The 24,835-nt window shown below is 38.0% G+C and overlaps 1 protein-coding gene across 8 annotated transcripts in view; it reads left to right on the top strand.

Moving 5' to 3' along the window:
- arhgef1b (Rho guanine nucleotide exchange factor (GEF) 1b) overlaps positions 1-24,835 on the top strand; it is a 59,336-nt gene that overhangs the window by 14,718 nt on the left and 19,783 nt on the right. For 5 of the 8 annotated variants that reach the window (XM_017703982.2, XM_017703981.2, XM_017703979.2 and 2 more), the window contains exons 2-11: positions 3,299-3,363; positions 11,191-11,277; positions 11,467-11,580; positions 16,225-16,323; positions 16,937-16,979; positions 18,154-18,259; positions 18,716-18,856; positions 21,137-21,166; positions 23,440-23,539; positions 24,137-24,224. In XM_017703982.2, the coding sequence (XP_017559471.1) occupies positions 3,337-3,363; positions 11,191-11,277; positions 11,467-11,580; positions 16,225-16,323; positions 16,937-16,979; positions 18,154-18,259; positions 18,716-18,856; positions 21,137-21,166; positions 23,440-23,539; positions 24,137-24,224 (835 nt within the window). In that variant the 5' untranslated portion in view covers positions 3,299-3,336. Of the gene's footprint in view, positions 1-3,298; positions 3,364-11,190; positions 11,278-11,466; positions 11,581-13,807; positions 13,826-16,224; positions 16,324-16,936; positions 16,980-18,153; positions 18,260-18,715; positions 18,857-20,691; positions 21,056-21,136; positions 21,167-23,439; positions 23,540-24,136; positions 24,225-24,835 lie in introns of those variants that run through there. The other 3 variants (XM_017703983.2, XM_037533962.1, XM_017703985.2) reach the window with 3 other exon arrangements.

The raw sequence follows: 24,835 nt of genomic DNA, 5'->3' as shown, positions 1-24,835 counted from the left end.
ATAATGATTTGATATTTATTGCGATACGCATCCATGTCATCTGATATGAATTTTTTTTATAGTGATAACATTTGTGGCCATGTCACCCAGCCATTTTAAGTTGTATTTTCAGACACAAGTCCAACAACTACAAACTGCCTTACAACAACTAAAGAAATGACAAAAAAATTCTAATAGCAAAAGAAATTATTTGAATACAGAACAAAGTGCCGTGGGCCCATGGCTATGCAACAGGGCTTACCATTAAGAATTGATGGCAGATTTTTGTACATCTTGTACATCTTGGTTTTCTGGCATGGCATCTGTTCTTGTTCAAGATATTTGAAGCAGTGCTAAACTTGAGATGTCCATACATGTGCCAGACACAGAGAGGTAGGCTTGAGCAACTTTGGCAACAGTAGGAAAGCCCTCATTGGTAGCTTGTTGTCTGTGTTATGTTCTTGGCTTCTTACACTTGTATGTTGTTAAAGGTAAATTGTATCTTGTAAAGGTTAAAATGATGTACTGGGATCATCAGGTTCATGTGGTCAAGTCTTGGTTTGTAAAATTTGTACTTTTCTCAATATATTTAAATTGATTAGATTAAATTCATATTTTGAGTCCCTGATCAATGCTCACAATTGGCCAAATTAATATTTACTTCTGAAAATACTTACTGTTTACTAAGTTTTATATTTTAATATTAAACTTAATATTAAATATTGTTGTTTACAGATTCATTATTATTGGTCTTTTTTAAATGCATGTAGTGTAGATGTTAATGACCAAAATATACTAACATTTCATTATCTCCCATTATCTTCTAGCTTTTTTTATTACCCTGTCATGATTTACCCTCTCTGTCCCAGGCATGTTGAATCCAATTGCTACTCATCTTTGCTCCCTTTTGTCTTCTTCTTGTTCTTCTTCTTTTTTTTCTGTGGTATTTGTGGTGGTAACTTCCTCTCACTGACGGAGATTAGAGTAATTGAAGGTAGAGAGAGCACTTAATGTCAGACAGTCAACCTTTAAGTGACATCTCCACCAGTTCTTTCTTCTAGTGTCTGTTTAGCGCAGCAGGCCATTCACCATTACACACTGCCTCTAGGCCAACATTTCATCTGTTTGTGTAGTTTCTTATGTGTGTCGGTGTCTGCGTGTCTCTTTCCCTTCTTTGTTTCTCTCTCTGCCACTTTGAACATGGCTTTTGCAGACAGATTGGCAGGAAATGACTGATCGGAAATTACGCCCATTTCCTCTCTCACTGGCTCATTTTTTCGCTCTCTCGCTCTCATGCTGTGTCTCTCTATCTTTCTCTCTCTCTCTCCTCTCATTCTCTCATTGTTCTTTCTGCTCTAGCATCTGAGGTGGTCCTTAGAGAGAAGTGAGTGCTCCAGAGACAAGTTTTTGAGTGTGATTAAGGCGGCTGATAAACACGCAGTCATTAGTGGCTGTAGCCTTGTGCAGTTATACTTATACCTCAGTGCAAAACACTGGTAATCGAGCAGATAAACAGTTGTACAGAAGGCAGCAAGGAGTATGGCCTGCACAGACATTAAACAGCTGCTGTAATTCTCCTGTGTGTCTACTTCTAGAGTACTCTGTTAGTGTTGATGGAGAATTGTCCTTTTCCAGTTGATACATACTCCCTGTATCAATCTCACCCCTATCTTCTCAGGCCAGTAACACATTGTTTTAAAATAGCACTCCAGTAATTTATTAATGTACAAACAAGAATGGAAAATGCCTAGTAATTGTACTTCATTGCTCTACTTAATATTTTAAGGCAGATGCAAAAAATGTCTGTCTCTTTCATTATATTTGCTTAGTCCTGTTGTCCATTTAATATGTAAGAATGTGATATAACTGCCAAAAATGCAGAGAGAATAAGTGCTTACCAATCCAAATTCTGTTCAGAATGAGCTTGCATCAAAAAGTTACATTTACATTTTTTCCCTTACATATTTATTTAGACCTTTACTTATGAGTGTTTATTTTTTATGTTTTTATGTTAAAACATCCAGCTCGTTTTATATAAATATAAAATAAAACAATGTTTTATTGTGTCCTTGTGAACTAGTACAACCCATATGTCACCTCATCATGCATTACACTTCATTTTAGCTGTTTTAACATTCATCTTTTACTTTTAGATACTTTAATCTGGTTAAATGTAAATACTTTTTTGATTTAAATATGTTTTTGGCTCCATCCTTCTCTGTACAGGATGTTAAGGCCAGGTGCAATTCTTATAGCATTTATATGCTTGATGGCCTATTGAACTAGAGAGAGGAAGTTGAGGGACAACTTTCCAATATTGTTCTGAATTTTTCCCTTGCGTGTTGTTCTAACTGTAGCTAACTGTTACACTAGCTACCCTGAATCAAAAAAAGTGGGTTTTGTTCCATGTCAGAAAAGCACTTCTGCACAGCTGTACAGTAAAGTACATTTAATAGTTTTGATCCTTATCTGTCTCTTAAGGCAACAGTCTCTGTAGCACAGTGAAGGCAGGAGTCACATCCAAAGCTAACACATTTAAAGAGCTTTACATCTTATTGGAGTCTTTTTTTTGTGGTTAAGCTATAGTTGAATATCCTCTAAAGCCAGGCATACAGTGTGCAATTGTAGAAATCTTGTTCCTTAGTAAAATCACACACTGTACATTTGAATAGGCCGTTGTGTACAGACAAAACCTATGATTTTTATGCTAGGTGCTTTGATATGATATGTGAAATGCAGCATCTACAGGAGATTTCCTACGGGTGGGAATATGCCAAGGCAGAATACTTAAAGTGGATGGCAATTGCCACAGCCTCAGCATCACTTCATGGTGCCAGCAGACCCTTGTTCACTGCCAGCTTCAGTCATTTGTTTTTTTTTTCTTTCTTTCACGTACAAGTAAATGAGAATAATATTGGGCCTATACCCAATACCAGTATCAGTGTCAATGTGTATTGCAATTGCAATATGTTGTAATATAATCATAGTATGGTTTGTCCATATTGTGCAGCCAGAACCAGAATATTGAACAACTGCCTAATTTCACCATCTAAACACACCATTTCCATTGCCAGTGATGCCATTAGTGATAATTAGCTCAATTGAGAAATAATCTGTGTATTTTTTTCTATACATCCCAATATTTATCACTGCAACTTAAATTGGACTTTTCTTATTATTTATCCCCATTCACAGTGTATATTGCCTTTTCCCGGGGTGTGTGCTTGCTAGTTAGTGAGGGAGTGAAAGCTCCACTGGTTGATATTTGTAAGTCTGAGTATGTTAAAAGCCTATTGATGATGATATGATGTCTTTGCAGGAACTTGATTGACAGGTGCCTGCCCCACCCACAATACCATGGACTTTGTAGATGCCCATGAAGGGGTAAGTGCTTGAGTGAAGTTTTTGTTTATTAGGTTGTGTAGAGATCAATATCCATCCATCCATCCATCATCGTTGACCGCTAGTCCAGACAGGGTCGCGGTAGTAGTTGGGAGAGCAGAGAATCCCAGATGACCCTGTCCCCCGCAACTTTCTCCAGCGCATTCCTGGGGACCCCAAGCCGCTCGCAGGCCAACTTGGAGACATAATCCCTCCAGCAGGTCCTAGGACGACCCCGGGGTCTTGTCCCGTTGGGCCGTGCCTGGAACACCCCCACCGGGACGCATCCAGGGGGCATCCGGATCAGATGCCCGAACCACCTCAGCTGGCTCCTCTCAATGTGGAGGAGTAGCGGCTTTACTCTGAGCTCCTTCCGGATGACCGAGCTCCTCACTCTATAGCATAGCGTGTAGCCCACCACCTGACGAAGAAAGCTCATTTCCGCCGCTTGTATTTGCGATCTTGTTCTTTTGGTCATTACCCACAGCTCATGACCATAGGTGAGGGTTGGGATGTAGATTGACCGGTAAACAGAGAGCTTTGCCTTTTGGCTCAACTCCCTCTTCACCACTACAGTCCAGATCAGTGACCGCATTACTGCTGGCACCTGTCCCAGCCTACGGTCGATCTCACGATCCCTCTTCCTGTCACTCATGAACAAGACCCCAAGGTACTTAAACTCCTCCACCTGGGGCAGGTCCTTTCCCCTCTCCTGTAGTGGGCATGCCATCCTTTTCCAGGCCAAGACCATGGACTCAGACTTGGAGGTGCTGATCCGCATACCAACCGCTTCACACTCAGCTGCAAACCGCTCCAGCGAGCACTGGAGGCTTCCATGTGATTCTGCCAAAAGAACAACATCATCTGCAAATAGCAGAGACACCACCCTCCGGCCTCCACACATAATGCCCTCCTGACCCCGGCTATGCCCTGACACTCTGTCCATGAATATCACGAACAAGAGTCCAACGCTAACACTGAAAGAGTCTGACTTAATGCCGAGTATACGGACACAGCTCTCACTCTGGGACTACAGAGATTGGATAGCCCGGAGTAGTAGCCCCGGCACCCCATACTCCCGGAGGACCTCCCACAAGATATCTCGAGGAACACGGCCTTCTCCAAGTCCACAAAACACATGTAGACTGGGTTGGCAAACTCCCATGCCCCCTCAACAATCTGTGAGAGGGTGAAAAGCTGATCCATTGTTCCACGGCCGGGACGGAATACACATTGTCCCTCCTCAATCTACGGTTCAACTATCGGCCGGAGTCTCCTTTCCAGCACCGTTGCATAGACTTTCCCAGGGAGGCTGAGCAGTGTGATACCCCGATAATTGGCACACACCCTCCGGTTCCCCTTTTAAAAAATAGGGACCACCACCCCAGTCTGCCAATCCAAGGGTACTGTTCCCGAGGTCCATGCAATATTGCAGAGGCGTGTTAGCCATGACAGCCCCACAATATCCAGAGCCTTAAGCATTTCTGGATGAATCTCATCCACCCCCAGTGCCTTGCCACTGAGGAGCTTACCAACTACCTCAGTGACCTCCACCAGGGAAATGGAAATTGACACCCCAGAAGCCTCTGGCCCTGACTCCCGTGAGGGAGGCACGTCTCCCGGATTAAGAAGTTCCTCAAAGTGCTCCTTCCACCGACCTCATTCAGTATCCTCATTCGAAGTCAGAATTTCTCCACCCTTGCCGAATACAGTTTGGGCGCAGCCACCCCGACCCCTCCTGAGTCGCCGGACAGTTGTCCAGAACCTCTTTGAGGCAGAACGAAAGTCTTTTTCCAAGGCCTCACCAAACTCCTCCCATGCCCTGGATTTTGCTTCTGCCACCATTGCAGCTGCCACCTTTTTTGCCTGTCGATACCCATCTGCTGAATCGGGAGTCCTTCAGGCCAACCAGTCCCTAAAGGCCTCTTTCTTCAGCTTGACGGCGTCCCTCACCACCGTTGTCCACCAGGAGGTTCTTGGGTTACCGCCCCGACAGGCACCCACAAGCTTTTGGCCACAGCTACGCCTGGCAGCTTCCACAATGGAGGTTTTGAACAGGGTCCATTCAGACTCCATGTCCCCTACCTCCTCCGGGACGTGAGAAAAGCTCTCCCGGAGGTGGGAGTTGAAATCATTCTGAACAGGGGCCTCCAAAAGTCGTTCCCAGCACACCCTCACTATTCGCTTGGGCCTACCGGATCTGACCATCAGTCGTCCCTGCCATCTGATCCAACTCATCACCAGATCAGTTGACAGCTCCGCACCTCTCTTCACCCTAGTGTCCAGAACATATTGTCCCAAGTCAGATGAAACGACAACAAAGTCGATCATTGACCTTTGACTCGAGGAGCTCTGGTACCATGTACACTTATGAACATCCTTGTATTCGAACTTGGTGCTCATTATGGACAATCCATGCCGGGCACAGAAGTCCAATAACAATTCACCATTCGGGTTTAGATCGGGCAGGTCATTCTTCCCAATCACACCTCTCCAGGTCTCCCAGTCATTGCCAACGTGAGCATTGAAGTCTCCCAGTAGGACTATGGAGTCTGTAGGCAGGACCCTTTCCAGAACCCCGCTCACTCGCTCCAAGAAGGCTGAATACTCTGACCTGTTGTTTGGTGCATAAGCACAGACAACAGTCAAAGTTTTCCTCTCTGCGATTTTAATTCGCATTTAATTCGCTCTCGTCCACCGGAACAAACTCCAACTGCATGGACACTAGCCAGTCAATCATAATCAGTAATCAATAATCAGTGTATCAATTACAAATATTAAACATAGGTTATAATCTTTTCTTGGCTTTAACATGAATAACTCCTGTAAAGCCCTTATCTGCATTAAGCATAGTCTTCTAGTGCAAGAGCTTTTGGTAGTGTTCAGTAATAGTTGTTATTGCTAAAACTGTGGATAGTGATGGAGGAAAAATTCATCAGAAGCTTTATTTTCTTTCTTAATTTGCTTGATCTTTAATCAGATAAATTTTTAATGCACTAAAACCTTCACATCAAATCTAATGTACTTTTGTTGTTATGCAAGCACTCTAAACAGGGGAGGGATGAATTTACAGAAGTAACAACAACAAAGTTAGCATTTTTCTTTTAGCCAGTGTGACTCAAAGATGTATACAGTCCATTCTGGTAGACAAGCAAAAAACAGAACATTATAAAATACAAGATATGGCCAAAGCACATAGCCATGCATTCTCCAGAGAGGAACGCTTGGAGTAGAATGGGTTGTACTGAAGATCTCATTGACTTAAAATGTGGCACTTTCATGAGTCAGTGAAGTCTCTGCCATGGTCAGTTGTTAGCATTATTATTTTATCATGCAAAATCATATGTCCTCTGTTGCATTACTTACTAGTTCCAAACAACATCAACATCACACCAGCCTAAGATCACTATGCGCAGTGGTGTAAAACGGTAAAGTTTGATGGAGGAGGGATAATGGTCTGGGGCTTTTTCAGGGTTTGGGCTAGGTCCCTTAGTTCTAGTGTGGGATAGTGTTGATGCTACAGCATACAAAAGCATTTTAGACGATCATATGCTTCCAACATTATCGTGACAATTTGAGAAAGGCTCTTTGCTCCTGTGCACAAAGTGGAGTGGTGGGATACGCTGGCCTGTACATGAGCTTGGAATGTAACAGAATGCAAATATTTGGAATATGTATTCAGAATGCAGTTAGTAAGTATCTGTGTTCAGTCCAAGGCCAGTCCCTAAAAAACCCTTATAAAACTTGTCTACTAAATGTAAAAAATATATATTTAAATCCTATCTGTAAAAGAAGCCCCATCAATGCTTGTTTATGAACTATTTTAAAATCAGTGCATGTTTAGCAAACAGCGCGTGTAGCGAACATGAACGTCAGATGGACTCTTAACAAATGCTGAAGTTCCTAATAAGGCAAGACTAATAAATCAATCTAATGAGCTAGTTATTAATGTTAGTGTTACTAAACTCTTTTGAATGATGAAAGAACTCAGCTGAACTGAATGGTCTCCATAGTAGTGGACATGAGAAATAAGCTTAGCCCGGGGCTTGTACTGGACACATGGTTGTGTTTTTTGGCAAGTTACATGTCATTAAATAAAAGTCACATAGTTACCCACTTTCTTGTCAGATTTGCAAGATTTTGTTGTTGGGATATGAAGAATTACTTGCATACTTCATGAGATGGCAGTGAGATTATGAGAGCAGCTTGACCCAAAATAATGGTGAAAAATGTGTAACTTTATTTAAACAAGTGAATCTTTTATAAACCATATTAACAGAAGAATGAAATGAGGAAAACTGTTACCCAGTAACAGAAAGGAATAGTGTGAATTAAATAAATATTACAACAGCAGAGTTTGTCCCATGTGCCTTATCAGTGGGTACTCTAAATGTATATTTAATGTTAATGCTATGTATTGATATGGAATACATTGCTGATACATTCAGGACAGTCTATTCAGTATTCAGCCATCATTACTTGTAGTATTCTGCCCAGTACTGCCTGTACGCAGCCCTGAACTCAACCCCACTGAACACTTTTGGGATGAACTGGAACACCTCACAAATGATCTTTTGACTAAATGAGCACAAATTCTCACATGTTCTAAAATCTAATGGAAACTTTCCCAGTAGAATGAAGGCTGTTATCGCTGCAAACATGGGGCCAACTCCACCTTAGTGGAAGTGATTTTGGAATGGAATGTCCAACAGTCTCAGAAGTGTGCTGGTCAGCTGTTCACATACTTTTGGCCATGTAGTGTAAATTTTAATAATATGTTCCATAGAGAGCTACAAGTTTGTTGAAACCATTACAGAAGTGATGTGTGCAAAATGTGAGAACCAGTAATGGATACACAACACTTAGGATAGTCACTATGTTGAAAGCTTTTTACAGGCAGGTAGTTATTACGTTAAGGATAACGTATTGTTCAGATGTGTATGGAAGTTTGTTTTGAGAGCATCTAAATAAGTGAGTGGATGAGCCACATGCCCTGCATTAAAGAGAGCAAAGTTCAAGCAAGCACCCCATTCTAAATTTTAACACTTAAAACTATATTCTGGCATGTGTAATGTAATCTGTTCTATTATCGCAACTTTTAACTGTACGTTTATAGTGGCAACTTGTATTACGATGATGATAAGAATAGTAGTGCAGCTCTCTTGAAAAGAATCACAGTTCACATCATTTTGGGTCTATTTCATTTATCCAGTATCAGTATGATTAGAAATGTAACTAGACTTCATGATCTGGTAACCAGCCAAGTAATCAAAGTAAGTGCCATCAAAGAGGATGGCAACAGGATAGTAACAGCAGGAATATAAAAAATAAAATAAAATAGTTTTACCATTGCTTTGTAGCAAAATGAAGTCTCACAGAATTTATATAGAAAGTAAGTCTTAATCTTTCAAAATCTTTCTAAAGGCAGCAGAGTGCCACATTCTGGAGTACATTAGTACATTTTTGTTGAAACGGTAATCTACAAATGTCACAGTGTGTTCAGGGCATTATCTTGGCATTTGGTTAGCAGAACAGGGAACACAAATGATTTTCCTCCTCTTCTTCTCTTTGAAACTCATGTCTGTCCATGCTTAAGCACTTGCTAACACCTAATAAATTCTGGAATGCACCATGACAGCCGGAGCAGTGGCTGCACACCGCTAATACAGCTGGCTTCTCTCTCAGCCTCTTGCACTGTGAGCTGGAATGTTCCACCACCTAATCATCCTGCCCCGAGGGTGGACTCTATCACACATCCTACCAGGCAGCAGTCCCCCACCCTGTTCAAGAATGATACAGCCATAGAGAGAGGCTCCGATGATGGACAGTGTTCTCCTTATTTATTTAAGAGAATAGCTGAACCTGCTAAATAATTCCTAAAATCATGCTGCAAGATGCTGGGCAGTGTATCATATGTACTGATATTCGTGTCTCACAATATTCACTTGTGGCAGTATTGGCTAGTAACAAAAGTGTAACTGAAGTTCAAACTTCAAATGAAATGTATGGTTGCAACAGATTGCTTTGAGCGCATCATTCAGAGTTCTTAAATATGTTCATAGGGGTCTCTCTCATTTCTGAAAATGTGCCTCCTGTCTGGTTAATAGGCACAATGTTCATTTGGTTTGGCTTTAGGGGAAGAAAACAAATAAATGAATGTCAAAACAAGCTTCATCAAGTTTTTTACCATGTATCAATACTCAGGAATTTATTCATGCAAACAGACACATCATACAATGATATGTTCAGAAATTATAATCTTAGTTTTTTCAGCACAACCCAGCATTAGTTTAACCCTGTAACATTTGTTCAGTTACAATTTTGGGGATTTTAATGGGTGTATTAATATTTGGGAATAACCATGAGGGGAAGAACATGCTAATAACATTTTTAAAAATGAAAGGGGTTGTGATAATAATATATGAATATATGAATATATGAAATAATATAAATCTGCAGACTCTGTCTGAGTGAAGATAGTACAGGCTACACTTTGTAGTCCAGTAATTCCCAACTCAGTGCTCAGTGCCCTGGTTAGTCCACATTTTCCCACAGTTTGATGATACTTTATGGTCATGATAAATTACATCACAGTATGCTTTTCTAAGCATATGGCGAAAAGCATCAGCACTTAAAGAACAATGTTTCATTATAAAGAGAGCATAATTACTCCTGTTTAATTAGCAAACAATGATTAAAGACCAGTTCCAACTTAACAAACTTCAGAAAAACTAAATATTGTGATACACTAGCATTCAAACTTAATAACTGAAGGGCATTATTTAATGATCCATGTAATCACTGGGCACTTCCAGTACAGATTTTATTTTGTGCATGATGCTGGTGAAGACATTAAACTGTCAGAGTGCACTGATTTTAGATGTTACTCTGAAATTAAACATGGTCCTTACGCAGGATTCCTCCTCATAAATGTCTGAAAATGGCATGTTTTTATACTATTAGAACTGTTAAAGGTACACTCTGGCCAAAATTAAACATTTAACCATCAATGCATCTGTAGTAAACAAGCTTACTGTCGTCCTACAGTGGTGTTGTAAAATACTCTACAAGAAGATTTTCTTGTTTAAAACTAAAATCCTGTTCTGATGATGTATCTTGAAAGTGGAGGGACCTGTATGAAAAATTACAGCTTCTTTGAGATTACTCAAATGACAGAAATTACTTATCAGAAGAGGAGAATGGCACGTTAAAAGCTAAGGTTAGCAAGTTTGCTATCTGGATATCTACAAAAATTATGAATAAATTCCAACTGGACCTCACCTGTGATTGCACTAACTCACTCACCGTTGCACAGTCCAATGTATGCAGTGCACAAAATGACCAAAATGCAGTTAAGAACTGTATTATGTGATGTTGAGCCTTTGTTCAAACCTAAATGTTTTGACCAAATAACCTGCAAATTTGGAACCACTAATTTTGTACTCAACAAAAAATGGGCCAAGCTTTTCAAAGTAGTTTACTGATGCTTATAAAATCATTTTCATATTTAAGGAGGACATCAAACATTGACCAATTAGCTAAAGCCAAGATACTTTAGATTAGCAACCTTGTACTAGGTGGATTTCTAGGAGTAAGGTCAAATGAAGGTACATCATGATTTGAACTTACAGTGGGCAGACAAATAATGGGGACACTTAAAGCCACTTAAATAAGCTCTTTTAGCTCTTTATAGACAGGTTTTAAAAAGTTTAAATATGAACACATGGTTTTCCACTTGTATCTAAAATAAATAAATTAGTGTCATGAGCGGAGTGATTGCATTTTAGAGAACTGAAACAAATAACTCTACTTCTTTCTCTCTTCTTCAAGCGGGGGCTGTCAGGAGCTCACGGTTTTAGCGTGGCCATGAGTATAATTGGAGCAGAAGATGAGGACTTTGAGAATGATCTGAATCAGGTGAGCCACTTCTCCTCCCACTTAAACTGCTTATATGCAGCACTTAGTAAAAAGCTGAACATGCACCTCTCAGTTAGTCAATGTCTTGATGGGTTATGATGTGTATTTTTACTGCTTTAGTTGTAGTTATTAGTGAGTTGATTTCTTTCATCTTGACACTTCTCCATATCCTCCTTTCCTCTGTTTCAGACCGTGGATGATCAGTGCTACTATTTTAACAGCATCGAACTGCTGAAATCCAGACCTACCCACCTGCTGGTCTTTCTGCATCACGTCATGTTACAGTTTGATTGCGCTCCTGTGGTGAGAAAAATTGAGGGACTTTTAGTACTTTTTCAGGACAAATTGATCAGCACTAACCTGTAGGACCAACATATTGGCCCTGACTGGGTAATGTGCTTTTCACAAAAAGTCACACGTTTAATTGTTTAAAACTTAAAAGACAAAACTATTCCTAGAGTTTTGGAGAATAAAACCCAAGCCAAAACCCATACTCAGGTAAAAATATTGTGATGTTAAGTTTTTTTTTTTTAGTTGAAACAATTGCTGAAGTAAAAGTACATTTCCAAAAAAACAATTTGAGCAGAACTACAAATAAAAGTGAAGTTAGATGCTATTTTTCTCTTCTTTATTTTTATTTATTTAGTTTTTCGGCTCCTTTTGGTCTACAATAAACTGATGAACCTCAAAAGTGAGAGGTGTGACCAATCACATAGAAATACAGAGTTACATCAGAGCAAAAAATATATTACTTTCGATATAAATGTACTTGTGTAAAATGATCGTGAATTCAAAATACTCAGAAGTGCAAATTCTAGAGACAATGTAATATGAATGAATATAAGCAGTTACTTCCCACCTTTCCTTTTTATTTCTGTGGTTAGGTTTATTAGCTTTAGAAAATGTAATAATTTATAGTTAATTACGTAAATGAAAAGAAGACATGTGACGGCCCCCCATCCTGACATTGTGTGTGTGTGTGTGTGTGTGTGTGTGTGTGTGTGTGTGTGTGTGTGTGTGTGTGTGTGTGTGTGTGTGTGTGTGTGAGGGACAGAGAAAGAGAGACAGAGTAACTGAGTGACTGTAAAAAGGTCTGTTATTTTTATCAGTGAACAGTAAAGAATGATGTTTTTTGATGTCCGATTGTTTGCCTCCAAACCATAGTCTGTGTGTCTAGGTATGCATGCAAGCTTGAAATCATGTGTGCATGTGCTGTATTTAGAAACAAGTTTTTGTGTTTCTTCTTTATAGATACATGCATGTGTGTATGGTTGTGTGAATGATGTGTGCATGTGTGTATTTGCACAAGGGCTGGAGGCAGGTTGACGTAAGCGAGTCCAATTTGTAGGGTGTTCAAACGTTGTATATTGTTTGCAGTAGAGGAAGTGAAACATGACATTCGGTACATAAACATTTAAAGAAGATATTATAATGTAACAAATAAAGAGCTCTTGACAAGGTAGTCATTGTCAGGATGGTCTCATTAAAAATGTATGAGAATCTGCCACCTGCCTATCTAAGAGTGAACCCATTTTGTTTATATATTTTAAATTATGGAGATGTTTCCCAGGAACGAAGTTGCCATTGTTTGTTCTGTGTTGGTAAAATTTTTTAATTGATTATTTTAATATTATTATTCTGTGCCTATAAATTGACAAAGAGCATAAATGAATGAAGAGGTCTTAGTGTTACTGGTTAATTTCTGTGAACATACTACACTGCTGTGCTAAGGTCAGAAATCAACCTTCATTTATTTAATTTACAGTCAAAACGGCCCATAACATATTTATTGTTAAGGAGATATTTCTGAGGATGTTAGATATAATCCACTTTCATAAGGAAGGGGAAGATCTAAGAAAAAAAGAGTGGAAAAACAGGAGTTTCAAAGACGTCTTAAAAGATGTAGAGAATTTGGGACTCATCACAGCCAGGCAAATCCTGTTAGATTGCAAAGACTCTCACTTTTAGATAAACAGTACATAAAGCTTTTATCTTTGAGAGATGGGAGACAGAGGAGTCAAGCTCCACTCTTGATTCAGACCTGAAAAAATTCACTGATGTTTCTGTCTGTCCTTCCACTATGACCCACTCTATGGTATGGAAAAATATCCTTGGAGATTTCTTTGACAAACTGAAAGCCTCCTGTGAACAATGGAAACTAGGCTGGACACAGTAAATCCTGAAATAGATTAGATTTATTGGTTGAGGCATCTGTGTAATTTATATATGTTCCCCACTTTTCCACTTTTGACTAGAAATAAAATAAATGAAGGGTGCTTTGACTTTTGCACAGTGCTGTATATGTAGGGTACACCGAGTTTTTTTGTGAAAAAGTGAAACTTGCAGTTGTGAATGATTAATTGTTCTCTTAACTCATGGATTTTATCCAGTTAGGAGTTGAAGTTATATTTTAGGTGTTATTTATGTTTATATAAGACTGGAGGTTGCATGTTGACTGATGGTAGGGCTTGGAATTCACATTCTTTAATGTTATGAAGCACGAGTGTCTCTTCCTTTATTTTGCATGCAGCCAACGTGACCCTCCCAGGTATTGTTCCCTAAACACAACACACCCCAGTCACTGCTTTTCTTCTTGGTAGCATACAGTTCTGTAGCTTACTTACACTCTTTATTACTGCCTTTGTTGCTGTACTGCAAGAAAAGTGTTTTGCCTCATATCTGATTTTCTTAGCATTCTTGCATGTTTACTTTGAATTCAGATGTAGCATGCACTTTTTAAGTAGTTTCACCTGCTGGTGCTCAGTTCATTTGTTGGTTTATCAGGTTAAGCAACTGTTGGAAGACTCTGAAGGCAGAGTATGTTTGAGACCTTCTGTGCTATATTTAAATGAAATGTTAAATAGCATAAGATGAACTGATTGATAACTTAGACAGAACTCCCAAAGGAAATCTGAAGGACCAGACCGTGTACTCCTTTTGAGTAGTTTAACTGTTCCACCACAAGTCTGTATTTCCCTTTATTCCCCATGGCATCTTCTTCAAAATAAAGGTTTACACATATCTTGAATTGCAGTGCTATCAATAGATCATGGCTGTGGCTGTTTGCATAATAGTTGGTGATAACGCTGATAACTTTGACTAGGGTGATGGCAGTAATTCACACCTGTGGTGTAATATTTTGTGCCTACATCATTTCCACAAAGAAATTGTATCTTCTCAAGTAATCCTGTTAAATTCTGTACCAAAACCAAAGCATAATAAATTAAATTAAATTATCAGAATCCTAGAACAGGCCTCCTTCACCTCACTTGAGGCAATTTTCATGAATTTGTTATCAAGCCTTTTCAACCCAGACTCAGAAGAATGTGAATACTTGCTACAGCTTTATTACAAAGATCTTAAGATAAGTGGTTTAAAGAAGCAAAAATGCCTTGTCGTAAGTGTCATGCAGGGTATCTTGAGGAAACAATATTGAAATGCTACACCAATGCTCATAGCATAATGTTAGAAGTGGCATGATTCGGAAACTATTGCTTTTTCAGGACCTGACTGACCTGGCCAGCTGTTCAGTCCTGCTATAGAGCAGTTGAATTCATGGAGGAATGTATGACCATCTGTTCATGGTTTAAAGTTAAGCTTAATATAGCATGCAGTAAGACAGTGGAGAGTACTTTCTTATCAGTAAGATTAATAAGATGAAGCTGTGCCTGAAACCAATTCAAGCTTAGAGTTAATGCAGTTCAGTGTGGAGGAAATGTGTACAGTTTTCATAGTCAACATGTTAGATGCAGGAGAAGTTGCCAGGCGTGAAAACCTGAATGACTTTGACAAGGGCCAAATCGTTATCGCCAAGCCACAAGGCTGGTGGGATGCTCAGAGTTAGCGATGGTAAGCACCTATTGCCAGTGGTCTGAGGAGGGACTAACCACAAAGTGGTGACATGGTGTTGGGGCGCCCAAGGCTTATCAACATGTCTATCCCTTCAAGTCCAGTAGATCAAGTTAGACTCCTTCATGGCAATCTGCTTTAGCATCTGTGGTCTGTGCTGGAATGATAGGTTCATCTTGCAAATTAAAGGAGTTACAGGATAATTGGAGCAATTAAATTTTTTTTTTTTTGGAAAAATTCTGTCCTTGAGATCCAGTCCTTCAGTCTTTAAGCAAATTCATCAAATGGTTCATTGTAGAGAAACTTTTTTTTAGAAACTTTTTTTTACATTGATTAATTATTACATTGAAGTAAATGTGGTATTTTACAGTAAATGGAGATCATGGAGAACAAGGCTAATGTGGTTGTGAGATTTACAGTAGTCCAAATGACTGAAAATGAAAGTAAGTACAAGAGATACAGCAGCAGAAAGAGAGAGGAATAGTCAATTTTTGGTTATGTTGTATAGAGATGTTTAACAATATAGATGACATGGGCATTGAATGAGAGTTGGATGACACCCAGATTTCTGGCCTGAGGGGAAAAGGAGACTGCTGCGTTGTCAAGTGAATAAGTTACAGAGCCCGTTTTATTGAGAGTTGGTTTGGAGCCAATGAGAAAAAGTTGTATGTAAAAACACTCATTGGTCTGAATAAGCAGCCACAGTTGCACTCACTAGAAACTGATGAAAATTTGAAACTGCATTCTCCTAATGGAAGTCACACAATTTCCATGTTTTGTTTTATGTGGTCCCTACATTCACATGATGAGAATAATGTCAAGTTATTGAAGTAATAAAACATTCTGATGGTGCTTATTTTGTCCACTCATGAAACAAATTGCACTGTTTTTAAGTAGAAAGATTGTTCTTTAGCATCATATTTGAGCAAACAAAACAAATGTGATAATTCGCAATTGACTACACAAAATCATGAAATTAGTAGCAGTTAATTATTTGAATTGTTTGAAATTTCTAATAACACTAATTTTGTGCAATAAATGGAATAAGTATTATGTTTTTGTAATGTTTTATGTATCTAACTGTCTGTCTGTCCACAGTTATGCTATCTGCATGCTGACATGTTCAAGAACCTCAGTGCCAAAGAGACCAAAAAGCATTTTGGGGATTTCTACAACAGTTTCCTGGACAAAGGAGCAGTAAGTGAATGTCACATGTTGGCATGAAAGAGAACAGTAGACTGACTTATCACATGTGTTTATCATTTCATGTACTATGTCAGGTCTGTTACTGCTCAACATCTGTCTCTGCAGTTGCTGTCGCATTATCTTTTTGTCAGTTTTCCAATCCCTCGTCTTCTGTTCCTTGTTATGTCTGTGAGCTAGCCTTTGTCATTATTTTTGCCCTGTTCCTTTTTTACTAGCCAATGCAATGTCTGAGCCTGTGCTTCCTGTTTGGGTCGTGGGAATGACCTTACAGATAAACTTTGCTTATAATTTCCTGTCTTTCTTAATCTGCTCTTCTTCTAGAGCGGTGTTCTATCTCCTCCCTTTCTTTTCATTTCATCTGTAAGAATAAAGTCTGACCTTACGTCTATTCCACACAGTTTAATTGAAACTTGTCTTGTGAGTGTGGATCAGAGAATTTAACTGAGGAAAGGAAGAGCTCTGATTTATTTTTTGATTCGAGTAATTCTTTTGTAGTGCTCTTGGACCATCTAGAGGTCAACATGGTGAACTACACACAATGTAAGGCTGTGTAGAGTATTATTGATTGTCCCTGACTTTGCGTGTGTGTATCTTCCTCTTTTAGATTCTCAGAGTATCTGTACCAGTTCATGTATCAAATGAGTTAGGTAAGTTTTCCATCTCTGCATTTTTCATATTACACTTTTCTGTTGTGGTGTAGATGTTTGAATGAGTGCATGACAGTAACCAAAAGGATTTATTTATAAAAAATATCAAAGTTTTAAAATGACAAAAAATGTACAGTGAAGATTTTTTTTTATTTTCTCTTGATTATACTGTTTAATTATATTTATGCCGTCATTGGTGTTAATGCTTCATCTTCTTGCAGAGGGGGCTGGAGAGACTGAGCTTACATGGATCATTCAACCAAATTAGTTTAAAGGGTAGTCCCACAAAAATATTTTTAAAACAATTAAGTATTCATCCCTTAGTTATTTAAAAAAGCTATGATATGGTAGATTTAAACCCAATGCATTAATTGAGATAGTATTAAGCTAATTATATACAGAATGATCATTCATGTGCATGTTCTGTTGAGAAATGGCCTCAAACTCTAACCCCTAAAGTTCTACTTGTGAATTTTTTTGATAGTTTTTAAAAGATATTTTGATTTGTTTTAAAGTGAAGTTGAAAGATTTAGATTTATCATGCATTTATTTGACGTTAAAATAAATGACCTTTTTATGTCACTACTGAAACAGAGTTTTAGTTCATAATTGCTGCCTTATTTTAGCCACACCCCTGCATTTTAGAGCAGGATGTGAGACTGCATCTCTGTCCCTCATGGTCACATGGTGAGCAGTTAGATCCATTGTTCAGAAATACATGTGTCCCAAAATCTGAAATAAGGAACCTTTAGATTTGTCACTACTGAAACGCATGTTTTCTGCAATTCAGTAAACCTCTGGATGAAGAAAATTATGATTGTTTTTTTTGTGTGTATAGGCATTCAGAGTTGTGTTTGCTAGTCATGTACTGGCTAGCATATTGAGTTATGCTCAGAATTAGTTAAGATTTTCAATACTGGAACAGTCACTACCAAAACATTTCTTAGAGTTTTGGTAGTGTTAACTTTGATGATCAAAAATGGCAAATTAAAACCCACAAACTGTTTAACAGAACTTGCTGTGACAATATTTTTTCATTGTAACATTCTCTTTGGGCACTTGTCTCACACTACCCAGTATTTACAGTTGATGTCACAGTGTTAGAAGGGCAATTTGTTTTATTTATTTATTTTTTATTTTTTAAGTTTTGTGTGATTTTCACTCTGTGTTTCAGACCGCACTCGCCCGGAGCTGCTTAGTGAGGACCAGCAGAGGCGATATGCTCAGGAAGTGCAAAATATGCAGACAATGGAGGTGCTGCGACAGCTTGAAGACTTTAGGTCAGAGAAGAAACATGGTCTCGCTTTCACATGCTCTTCTATATAACTTTACATAGCTTAAAATTTGCACAGAAAAGTCCTGACTTGGTACTTCTGCTTAAGTCATTTTGACTACCTTTTGTAAAGTTTTTTTTTTTTTTTAAATTGCTGAAACATATTTTGTCTCTGTACTATATATAGCTTAGGTCTTGATGTAAAAGCAGTAAATTGATTATAAATGTAGTCATATATGCAGAAAACTCAAGTCATGATTTGGCCTATCATGATTAGGCAGGTAATGTAAGGCCTAAACTAGCTAAAATCAAATAATGAATTATCCAAAAATTTCCTTCACACATGGTTCTACTGTCTGTTTTTCTACATATGTGTAACACAGAAGTGTAATCATTTGCCTTTAGCACTGTAAATGGTCACTTTAACCTTACTTCATGCTTGTCTAATCATGTGCCTTGGTAGGCAGAAGAGGATGATGGGAATGACCCCTAATGAGCACGAGCTGAGTCAGGTGGAAAATCACTATCAAACCGACCGTGTTCCCAGGGAAATGAAGGAGAAAGCAGTAGCTGAGATGTTGCTGGAGAGGTTGTTAGAAGCCAAGTGAGTTTGTTTTGAAAACACAAAGTTGTTTGTGTATGAACATTTTTCTGAAACTGAAATAATGAACACCTTCCCTCCCAAACTTTGGTTGTAGTACAATCTAATCACTTTTTTCAATGAATGAATGATACCCAACATGACTTTAAACTGATCTAAAGGTCACCCATGACCTCACACACACTGTTTTCTGGGGTCATGGTGAAGAATAGCCAGTAATAATCTTGTATAGAGTAGTAACCAACTCCATCAAAGGAGTAGATCAGAGTTGCTTCTCTCAGAAAGCATGCCCCAGACCTCTGTTTCATTATGCGTATGAGTACAGCTTTGAGCAGCAGTTTTACTAACATGTTATAGAGTCATAAGTAATAATAATTTAAATAAAAAGAAAATATAAAAACTAAAACACAACTTATTAAAAGAAAAATAAATAAATGGTTGCCTTGCAATAGCATGCAAAAGACATTTGCCATAATTGGCACCCTATAAACATCTTATTACTTACCAGATTGTTTTAAACACAAACTTGAATATTTTCAAGAAAGTTAATGTGTTCTTCAGTCAAAGAGTGTCTTTGCATTCTTCTGAAGTGGAACTCTTGCCACTTATGACATTCTGAACGCTAGCCTGCATTTTATGTATTTGGTAAGATCACTTGACCTGAGCTGCAATCATAGTGCCACATGTTAGGTCATAATTAAGTAAAAATAGAGTTCAGTCTAGTAATTGAATTTAAAATGTAGCTTAAGCAAAAATATCTTTATAATATCTTTAAAAAGGTTCCATACAGTTCAGTACAGAACTGGTCTGTACTGGTCATGCTTTTTGCCTTTTTTGTGGAAGAAAAGAAAATAACCACATACTGTTACCCTCAAAAAGTCAAATTATACCATGAAGTGAAGGAGATGAATTCAGTTGGTTGCCAGCCTGCCAGCTCCGCTCATGCAGAGCGAGGCAGGGAAAGAGGAGGGAGAAATGGAGAGGAGGAAGCAGTGGAGGGAGGATGGAGTTAGCAGTGCCACGCTGGCAGGAAGTCTCTCCTCTCTGGCTCTCTGCCAACTGAATGATGGAAAAAAGGGGATTTAGTAAAGGGGGGTAAGGGTAACAAGACTGATAAGAGGAAAAGAAAGCAAGTGTAGTGTGCATGTAATGCAGACCGGAGGGTTCACTTGGAGTCAGAAGGAAGTCAACTCTATCCCAGATCCAGCTCTATACACAGTATAGCACAGCTTCACCTAAAGACAAAGAGACCAACTGAAACTATGTCTGTTTGAGTAGAAACATTGCCCTCTTTTTCTGCCAGCCATTCAGTGCATTCTCCTCAGATGCTCTGACAAATAGCATATATGGAAAAATGCCATATTTCTGCTGTCTCATTGTTTTGAATTATGTATAATTTTGCCTGTGTTACTTTTAACCAGAAAGATTGATGCTTGTTGGACTGCATGAATCTTTTGATTTAAAACACCCACCGAAAAATGCTCAAAGTGTACAATGAAATATCAGTATAGCAAAAGGCAGCATTGCAATCTTTTAACAAAAAAAAAAATGGTGGAGTCTCTACTGACAAATGATGTCCTTTTTCTTAGCCTTTCTTTTCTCTCTCACGTGTTTTATCCACTCTTCCCTCATGCTCTGACCAAAGCCGTAACAAAGGCTACATCTGAATTCTCAAGGGAGGAGCAGACTTCCTGATTGGCTGAGCTCTGGGGGATTCCCTGTGAAGCCCCACCCATCATTTGTGGTCATAGAAAAACATAAGGATCCAATTTCCATGTTCTTGCAGGCCTGTTGCATCAGACAAAAACACTGTTAAATAGTCGCTTCCACTGCTGCGCTGTTTTGTTTGCTTTGTGGATCCTGCCGGATGACAGCTTCAGTGCTTTAGTGGAAAGTATTCAGCCTTCTAGAGTAGTTCTAAGAAAAGTTTGTAAAAGTTCCTTTAACTTTGGCAGAGTAGATAGGTATTACGTTTTGGCAGTTTTATCTAAAACTTTTAATGAAGTTGCAGGTTTTTTAGTTTTTAGGTTTTTTTTTTTTTTTTTTTTGGTTTGCACTTCTCAGAATATGTTCATTAGTTTGAGCCCTGAGCACAATATCACTACAGTCAGGTCAGGTTTGCGTCAGGAAAAGCATAGTCACTTCAAGTTTCATCGTCCAAAAACAGCATTAAAACAAGAGGGTAAAAATGTTACTTAAACGGTGAGAATTGCAAACGATTTACCAGTTTTATTGCTTTGTTTAAATACAATCCTTGTCTAATTTCTCCTCTTTTGTTTGCAGCCCCACAATTGTTGCAGACGAAGATAAATGGTGAGTTCTATTCTTTTACTTTCTGCTTAAAAACTGCTAGACATGCTATGTTGCTTTTAAATGTGTGTAATGTGTGCAGTAGGTAAGCTGCAATTCCTTTACATCTTCTCATGCTTTCCAAAAAAAATATTTTAGGGCAGGCCTGATTATTCTAGTAAAATTGAGAGAATATAATAAATCTGCAATGATTAAAGATTTGAACCATGATAATTGAACCAACACATTTCTCACTAGTATCTCTTGAAGTAAAAAAAAAACAAAAAGCTTGTTTTCATATATTTTTGTAATCAAGTCTTTTAATTGGCTTCTTTTTTTTTCCACTGAAGTATTTTAGAAATTTTTAAAGGTGATGCATGCATTGTTCATTGTCCATGTGTATTGGTTAGCATTTACAAAGATCAGTAAATGAAAAATCAGTAAAATCAGTAAATAAAAACAAGTAAAAAATTGGTAGATTAGATTATTCAGTTATCAATATAATTGATAGTAACAGCGCTTGTCTTTCTCAATATTTCACTTCATTCTGGTTGCAAAGGAACAGTTACAAGCATTGTTTGTGCCATTTGATCATGGTCCAGTTTCACTTGTTCAGAAACTAAATTCTGCTTGTCAGTTTTTGAATACATGTCTGTGAATGAATTGCATTTGGTTCTTTCTCTCTTTTTCTGTCCCATACACACAGTCCCCTCCCTTCTCTGTCCTCCTCTCTCATTCTCTTGGCTTGTTATCTCCTTTACTAGAAACATTCCAACGTTCGTTTTCCTCATGTCTTTTTTTTCTACCTCATCTCCTCTCATCTACATGGACTCTTGTGAAATGTAATAATAGGCATAACTGTTTGATTCAAATCAACTACAGGGTTGATTGCTAGACCTAATAAATGTTTGAAAGTTTGGAGTCAATATATATATATATATATATAGTGTGTGTGTGTGTGTGTGTGTGTGTGTGTGTGTGTGTATATAACAAATATATATTGCGGACAAAACCTTGTATCTCATTTTTCAGTTTTTGACAATTTGAAAATACCTGTTAAAATTTACACACAATGTAAAGGGTATGATGAATGGACCAAAAGAAACGGCCCAAAATTACTTGGAAACAAATTCTGGTTCCATTGACTCACACTAAAAGTAAAGGAAGTTTTTTCCTTCTTCTGTGAAGTTGTCATTTTAGAGATACGAGGGTTTTGTTCCTATATATATATATATATATATATATATATATATATACATACATACACACACACACACACACACACACACACAGAGATAGATAACACACACAGATGGCAAACATCCTACACTATACCAATAAGAGTCCTTAGGCAAGACTCCTAACACTAGCTCCGCCTACCTGTGTAACAATAATCAAATTGTAAGTCGCTCTGGATAAGAGCTTCAGCCAAATGCCGTAAATGTAAAATATAAATAGAAAGATAGATCGATAGTTATTGTAACATTTATTATTGATTACACACTTCTCACAATCATTACAGACTCATTGACAGCTCTGTTAATCTTTATGGACACATCCTTAACTTGCTAATGAAAGCTTTGAAATTGTCAAGTTGCATCATAATAGACCAATGTACATATTTAGTGGCTGTGATTCAGAGCTTTTTGAGTGGTAGAGTAGGTGATTGCCTTGAAATTAGGGGATGAGTTTATTATTTGAGAATGGACAGGACTAAAAAGATTAAACTAATCCTGAAAATCAATATACTAAAGTTTTGCCAATGTATTAGCTATAATTCATCAGTCATTTCAGGTTCAAAGGTGTAAGACGAAGGAAATACTAAGCAGAGTACTGCATTACAGATCTGCACACACATGAAATTAAAGTCTATCCAGATTCACTTGCTCTGTGGTGGATCAAGGAGACAATGTGCCAGTCTCCCTGCTATTAGAGTTTGAAATTCTATCACAATCTCGACAGCAGGGTTCTTTTGTTTCAGTTCTAGCGCAGTTTGCTGATTTTCCTGCCAAAACAAACCTAGTTCATTAATTTGTTAATTGCCAGATTGGTGGGTGTGCTTCAGCAGGGAAATCAGCAAACTATGCTGGACACGGGCCCTCTACAACTGAAATTAAAGAACCCTGCTCTACACTGTACATGACCAGTGTGTGTTTAAAAAAAGTAACAAGCTTGAACCAATCCCATGTTCTATGTGAAAAATTGGCCTGAAACTCCTTCCATGTTCTTCAATGCAGTTTGGAATTAAAGTATCTTAAAGCAATAATAATTTTCTTTTACTGCTCTTCTCTCCTTAGCTCAACCATCTTTAGTGCAGTGGTTGTCTACATGAAGCATCTAGGAGTCAAAACTAGAACTCCTGACAGTAAGAAGTCCAAAGGGTTCTTCAAGTGGAAGGTACAAAAAGCTTTAAGTCTCTGCAAACTTTTTAAGTAGGGCTGCATGATATGGATAAAACACTCTTTTTGTGATTGAGTTGCTGCAGATTAAGATTGCGATATGCTTTGTGATATATTTCTAACGCACTGATGAATCAGTTATGTAGCATGGTTATGGATTATCCTGCAAAATTATTTACCTTTGGTGGGTTACATGAATACCTTGACTCTTCCTTGAAACACCTACAGAAACACTCATCTGGACCTGTGAAGATGCTCAAAGCACACAGTTAAAAAACATTGGTTTGGTTTGCATATTGCAGCCTATTGTGAAAACAATACTACAAAGGCTATTATTAAAACTAATCCCACTAATTGCCATGATTATTTGAAGACTTCAAACTTACTTGTACAAACTGCACATTCAATTTTTAATGCGTTTCACATGCTACATGTAAATTGAATGTGCAGTTTGTACAAGTAAGTTTGAAGAAATGTGTAATGTATAATAGTATGTATAATAGGTACTTATAATTCATTTCTAATTCATTTTGATCTGCTGTCAGTGGCATGTTAAATGTGGCAATGAGAATGTATTTGTATTTGTGTTTTTTAGTATGCAAAGAAAGAGGAAAACAAGACCCAAGTGCGCAGCGTTATACCCAACATCCTCAATGAGGCAGGCCGACGGATAGTGGGACGCAGTATGTAGCCACCCTTTCATACCTTGCAAGTAGTTCTGCAAACTTTGTAGATTTTGGTCTACAGTGTGTAGAACCTAGACTTCTTCATCCTGAATTAATTGGACTACTGAAGCCATGTATTTTAAGCAACATTATCAAACATATCTAATAGTTTGGTGTCCAAATGTTGCTTCTTCATAGTTTTGTACCAGAGATACAAGGCCAAGGCTCAGCTTTAGTCTAAAGTTGATAACAATTAATACGAGCTGGTGCCCCACCAGTTAACATCATGCAAGCTTCTTGACAAAATCATTGCGAGCATAATGTAATCTCAACGAAACTAGCTTATGATGTCTGACATTGTATGACATACTGATATCTATACAAATGGACAAATGTTTGCTAAATAGTTAAAAACAAATTCAGTGACCATCTTAACCTTGATGTACCCTCATATTTTTAAAAAATGACATTCTATACAAAGACTGTGTACATTTGTTTTTATGTAATATTTCACATAATTTGCATTACTACATCCAGTAAAACAGGATTCATGTTCTGTTTTGGAGTCCTGGAATTCATGGGATTTGAATTCTTTATAACAATCTCTGGTAACAGTCGAGAGAAACCTT

Source organism: Pygocentrus nattereri, chromosome 24 (assembly GCF_015220715.1).
Source record: "Pygocentrus nattereri isolate fPygNat1 chromosome 24, fPygNat1.pri, whole genome shotgun sequence".
NCBI lineage: Eukaryota > Metazoa > Chordata > Actinopteri > Characiformes > Serrasalmidae > Pygocentrus > Pygocentrus nattereri.
This window is presented reverse-complemented; position numbering and strand designations above follow the sequence as displayed.